At 41.1% G+C, this 6,388-nt stretch overlaps 1 protein-coding gene across 7 annotated transcripts in view; it reads left to right on the top strand.

The window, feature by feature from the left end:
• The window catches only part of LOC133618712 (adhesion G protein-coupled receptor L2-like), a 230,169-nt gene extending 228,527 nt beyond the window's left edge, over positions 1–1,642 (top strand). For 5 of the 7 annotated variants that reach the window (XM_061979315.2, XM_061979318.2, XM_061979317.2 and 2 more), the window contains one exon: positions 134–1,642. In XM_061979315.2, coding sequence (XP_061835299.1) covers positions 134–936 — 803 coding nt within the window. In that variant the 3' untranslated portion in view covers positions 937–1,642. The remainder of the gene's footprint in view (positions 1–133) is intronic. The other 2 variants (XM_061979320.2, XM_061979321.2) reach the window with 1 other exon arrangement.
• Positions 1,643–6,388: the final 4,746 nt, after the last annotated feature.

The raw sequence follows: 6,388 nt of genomic DNA on the forward strand, positions 1-6,388 counted from the left end.
CGGCAGTGCGCCTTAATATCCGGTGTGCCCTATGGTCCGCAAAATGCGGTATTTGTGTTGAAGTAAAGATGACATGTGATGTTGAAGACTAAGATGTAACGTGACGTGTTCCTTGTGTTGGCATTGTCTGCAGGACAGCACTCTCTGAGCAACAGCCGGGACATCAGCGCCATGGACACCCTCCCCCTCAACGGCAACTTCAACAACAGCTACTCCCTCCGAGAGGACGACTATGAGGCGGTGGGCGTGCGAGCGCCGGGCGACGTGGGCGGCCTCAACCTGCACGACGCCGCCTTCGAGAAGATGATCATATCCGAGATCGTGCACAACAACCTGCGGCCCCGCGCCGCCCCCAAGGTCCGCGACGCCCCGCGGGGGACCGACGCGCCCCAGACTCGGTTGCCCGTGGACCGGGGCAGCGGCAGCGAGGACGACGCCGGCGTGGCGGACCGCGTGGAGGCCTCGTCCCTGCAGAGAGGAGGCCAGGCGCCCTTGGAGCTGCTCCTGCACCCCCACCACAAGGAAGCCCTGGAGGCCCCCCTCCTGCCTCAGAGGACTCACTCCCTGCTCTACAGCGCCCAAAAGGCCCCCCGGCGCCTGGAGATTGGCGACGAGACTGTGACGACGGCGGCGGAGGACGCGAGCAACAACAGGGACTCGCTTTACACCAGCATGCCCAACTTGAGGGACTCTCCCTCGGCTTCGCCGTACCCCCCTGAAGAGGAGGAGGGAGAAAATGGCGAGCGCTCCCCTTCCATCCCAGGCGAGGACACGTATCACAAAAGCATGCCCGAGCTCGGCGACGCGCCGCCTCTTTCTTACTACCACATAAACCGAGTGACCAGCGACGGATGCGTGGTGCCCCCGCCCGCCTCTGAGGAAGGGGAGGGCGACGCCCCCAGTGACGGACAAATGCAGCTCATCACCAGCCTCTGAGCCCCCACAAGAGGGGGGGGCGCCTCGGGTTGATCAGACTTTTTGCACATGTTCTTCTGAGGCCTGAATGTGGACTCTGCTGTGGGACTAACGCAGCATGGATATTAAAGAAAACCTCTCAATATTCCCGGTAAAGAACTCCTGACACTCCGGTGGGGTCTTTTTTTGAGGGAGGAAAACCACTAATTCAGACTCAGGCCTTATATTTTCTCTATTGCACATTGTCGAAGTAACAGCTAAAGAAATATATTTTGCTGTACCACTCGTGTAAAAGGTTACAAAACATGTAAAAGGACAAAAAAAAAGAACTGGAAAGCGTTCAGTAGTTAATGTTAATAGGACTCTTATTCGTATAAAGTTCTTAAAAATGGAGGATTTTCTTTTTTCCTCTCACACTTGTTTGTTTTTATTTTGTTTTTAAGAAGCAGTATTTGAAGAAATGTAAATCCACACGTTTGATCAAGGGATTTTTTTCTTTTTTTTTTACTCGAAGCAAATGTGTTTTATGGTATTTTGCGGATCTTCCTTTTAATTTATTAACAGAACTATTTGGGTGAAAACAAAAGAAAAAGGTTGTTGCCGCGCTGATTGGGTTTCTGTCATTTTGTTGTTTTTGTGAGAGCCTGTCGTCAGCTGGTATTTAATTCAACTCCTGTTTGATATTGAATAAATGTGAATTTTGGTTTTCTTGTTCACAACTTCCTCATATTTTCAACGTGCACATCTTTGTAGCGTGACGACATCAAAGCCTCTAAATGCAGTCCCCTGGCCCACAAATGTGGAACCATTTATGGAATTCAAACCAAAGTTTGGGGTTCAGATTACAAGAGGAAAAGTGTGACAAGCGTAAAACCAGAAATAAAAAAAATAAAAAAGATTCATACGCATTCATACTTAAAGTAGAATAGGACATTTTGGGAGAAATTGTGTGTGAATGCTAACGGGCAGCACGCCAGCCAGATGGCGTAGATTTATAAAATACAAAACTATCAGCAAAACCAGCTAAAAGAAAAAATAACATGCTAACGTTAGCATGTGTGAAGTATGAAGTTATGAGAAAGAGGTGAAGGCCTAGCTGAAAAAGTTAGCATGCTAGCATAGTTAGTTAGCATGCTAACAGTTAGCATGGGTCAAGTACCAATGTTATACAGTATGACTCTGAGGTGTAGGGCTCCAAAATTAGCTTCAAAGGTTAGAATGCTAACATGTTAGCGTTAGTTGGTGGAACAGTTGAAAAATGTGGAAGGATTAGTCAAGAAAAAAAAATTGTGGAAATGTGGCAATTGAAATATGGGAATTTTGGGAACCAGGAAAAATGTTGATGGTAAAACGGTTTAAATATGTTGAGAAATAAGAGAGTTGTGCAGGTATTTATTTTCAATAGGTATAAAATGTCCCGGAAAACCATCTGGGATTTTTGCACTTTACAGCATTTACACAATAAACTGATGCATTGTGACTAGCGATGTTCCGATCAGGAATTTATGCTGCCGATTTCGATACCAATATCCTATCATCATATCATCCATGAGTGAGATCGGCATCTCTATTAACAGTAGGTTGTTCAATGTATTCATGATCAGAGCTATTGACACTTTCACAATATCAGCACAATATTTCAATTACTTCCTTATAGCTAAACAAAAGTAAAAACTACTATCTACTACTTATTTACTACTACTAATAGGAATTATTCCCTGAGTTTGTAAACATTAACAAAAAAGTAAAAGATTTTGAGAAAATAAAAATATCGATGTTATCATTCTAGTATCGTTGGTACACTGATATTGCACTCGGTATCAACACCACCAATTTACAGATGGATTCGTCCTCTTACGTGTGGAGTACAGACTGTGTGCTATTATATTATATTTTCTTCGACTCTTATTAATTTACTTGTTAATTTCCTGTTAATATCTGCTTTCTTTCTTTCTACACTTCTTAAACTTGACTAAGCGCGTAGTTCTTCTGTTGTTTCTTGCTAGTTTAGCATTTAGCTTAGCTTTTGGCATGTCTGCCCCTGGTTAATAATGACACCTAAGATACTAAGAAACGTAGTTTATTTGTCAGGTGACTATTATCAACTTAGGGAAACGGCTCTAGACTGTCTATGGAGACAAATAATTAGCTGCTAGTTTGTCAAATGGGCCACTAAAAAGACACACGGTGTCAGCCAGAGGATCATTAAAAAGTCATTTATCAACAATGGCGATCACATATTTTCGACGAAAACCGGCGGATGCTGATTGTTTCCTGTCTGTGACATGTTTGTCAGACGTCTTTAAAAAGGTGAGTGGGTTCACTTTATTTGATTTTTATACATTTTTATGTGACTATGGTTGGCATCTCTTTACAACTTGTGTGACACTAAAGAATAATTAGAAAAACAAGCAGTGACGTGTGGTGAACTAAACACCAGGTGAGGCAGCGATGCTTTTTTCCTTTTTTTTTTCCTTTTTTTTTTTTTTTTTTACTTCAATTCCATACTTGCCAACCTTGAGACCTCCAAATTCGGGAGATTGGGGGTGTGGTGGGCAGGGTTAAGGGGGAGGAGTATATTTATAGCTAGAATTCACTGAAATTATTAAGTATTTCTGATATTTATATATATACATATATAGTACAGTAAACAGTAATGAAAACACAGTTGTTCTACTAACTGTATTGTACTTGCTGCTTACTTAAAATAACACTTACCTTTCAGTATTTATTGGGGAATCAAAAAATCTTTATGTAGCTTGCTAGCTAGTTAGTTAGCACATAGCTTTAGTAAACTAGTGATGGTAAAAAATCACTCTAGCATGTATTGTTATAGGGAAGTTTTTTGCTTTATTGGTATATTATCTTTTGAATTAATGATTTACTTCATCGTAATTGGGTGTTTGTTTTACAGCAAATAAAGTAAAGTATCTTGCGAGGCAGCACGGTGGAACAGGGCAGAGGGGTTAGTGCATGTGCCTCACATTACGAAGGTCCTGGGTTCGATTCCCTGGCTCAGGATCTTTCTGTGTGGAGTTTGCATGTTCTCCCCGTGACTGCGTGGGTTCCCTCCGTGTACTCCGGCTACCTCCAAAGACATGCACCTGGGGATAGGTTGATTGGCAACACTAAATGGTCCCTAGTGTGTGAATGTGAGTGTGAATGTTGTCTATCTGTGTTGGCCCTGTGATGAGGTGGAGACTTGTCCAGGGTGTACCCCGCCTTCCGCCCGAATGCAGCTGAGATAGGCTCCAGCACCCCCCACGACCCTGAACGGCACAAGCGGTAGAAAATGGATGGATGGATGGATGGATGGATGGATCTTGCGAGGCCAGCCAGTCAGCACCAGATGAGGTAAGTGATGTCAAACTAACACAGCAGTGTTGCCAGATTGGTAATGACAAATTATCGCAGAAGCTGAAAATGATGGTATTTTGAAGAAAATGGTTGTTAGTACTAGAGTTGTTCCAATACCAATATTTTGGTACCGGTACCAAAATGTTTTTCGATACTTTTCTAAATAAAGGGGCCACAAAAAATGGCATTTTTATCTTTATTTGTACAAAAAATCTTAGGTACATTAAACATATGTTTCTTATTGCAATGTTGTCCTTAAATAAAATAGCGAACAAACAAAACAACTCGTCTTTTGGTAGTAAGTAAACAAACAAAGGCTCCTAATTAGTCTGCTGACATATGCAGTAACATATTGTGTCATTTCTCATTCTAATATTTTGTCAAAATTATGAAGGACATGTGGTAGAAAATGAATTATTAATCTACTTGTTCATTTACTGTTAATATCTGCTTACTTTCTCTTTTATGTTCTACCTACACTTCTATTAAAATATATAATCATTTATTCTTCTGTTGTTTAATACTTTACATTAGTTTTGGATGATACCACAAATTTGGGTATCGATCCAATACCAAGTAGTTACAGGATCATACATTGGTCATATTCAAAGTCCTCATGTGTCCAGGGACATATTTCCTGAGTTTATAAACATTATATGAAATTTTTTAAACGAAAAAAGATTTTGTGATGCTAAAAATTATCGATGTAATCATAGTATTATCGACTGGATACGCTCCTGTACTTGGTATCATTACAGTGGATGTCAGGTATAGATCCACCCATGGCGTTTGTTTACATTGTGACGCCGGTGAGCTGTTTTATCCTCCTACGGTGTGTAGTGAAGCAGGTACTTTTTTAGAGATGGAATAATACCGAATATGATTCATTAGTATACTAGTACCGGTATACCGTACAACCCTAGTTCATACTGGATTTGACGTTGTTTATCTACAGGTGCAAAACAGTGCCGCAGACAGCATAGCATAAAGTGCAGATTTACACTGTGGATACTGTTAAGAAAATCTGCCACTGGCAAAACAGCTTTAAAGCCTGGGCTTTCCTGGGCCCTCGATTTTGACGGTGGAATGCAATGATTGGTGTTCACAGCTGTCAGTCACAGACAGCTCTGCTTGGTGTAGCAATTGTGTACTCAGCTGCCCTGTTTCTTCTTCCTACAGCTTGGAAAAAAACCTTTCGGTTAAGGCGGCCATGAAGGCTTGAATTATTGTATATTTTAAAAAATTATTTATCGTACAGAGACTGAAATCATCTTACAATTTACAAACACGCAAATTAATCTCCTTTTTTTGGGGTCCGTTTATTTATTTTTTTCCGGAAACTACAAATATGGGGAAAATAGAGCAAACAGGCACAATGTGAAGAGAAGAATCTGCAGGCGTGTGAAAGGTCTGCAGAAACCCGAAAATGTGCGTTTTTAAACATTAATTTTCGCGTCAAAATATCACTTCCGTGTTTTTTTAAATGTAATATAAAAAAAATAGGATCTCCAAAAATGTGTTGAACGCACGCTGTTCCTCTTGCATAAACGCCGCACTGAACGGCCGACGATCAGGGGCGCCGAAACAAGCTCGTTAGTTAGCATAATTAGCATCATCTCGCTAGCTGACTCCGAGCCACAAAGTTGATGGCTTTCTACTTTGCTGCTAATAATATTTGGATGATTACAATCCGAACACTGTTAGTTCTAAACCAGTTGTAGAGTATTTCCTAGTAGCCAGTGAGAAGGTATATTTTAGATGTGACGGATGTAAACAAAGGTCACAACACAGGAAGTATATTACCTTAGGGGGCGTGGCTACAGGATAGAGTTGCCAAATGGGAAATGTTTTCTATGTTCTTTGCATGCATGTTACAGAATTGTACATTACATTTTCAATGATAATAAATGATCTTCTAAAAATGATGTGTTCATTACATGTGACTGTAAGTGCCAAAAAGACAGCCAAAAGAGGTTGGTGGATGAGAATACTTCTAAAGGTCAAATATAGTGTAGAAATGCACCTAATTGCAGGAAATGTAGTCTTGATTTTCACATTTTTATTTCAAGGTTTGTGTGGGAGCACTTTGTGCTGATAGAAATGTTCCTCTTTTTTT

Source organism: Nerophis lumbriciformis, linkage group LG19 (genome assembly GCF_033978685.3).
Source record: "Nerophis lumbriciformis linkage group LG19, RoL_Nlum_v2.1, whole genome shotgun sequence".
NCBI lineage: Eukaryota > Metazoa > Chordata > Actinopteri > Syngnathiformes > Syngnathidae > Nerophis > Nerophis lumbriciformis.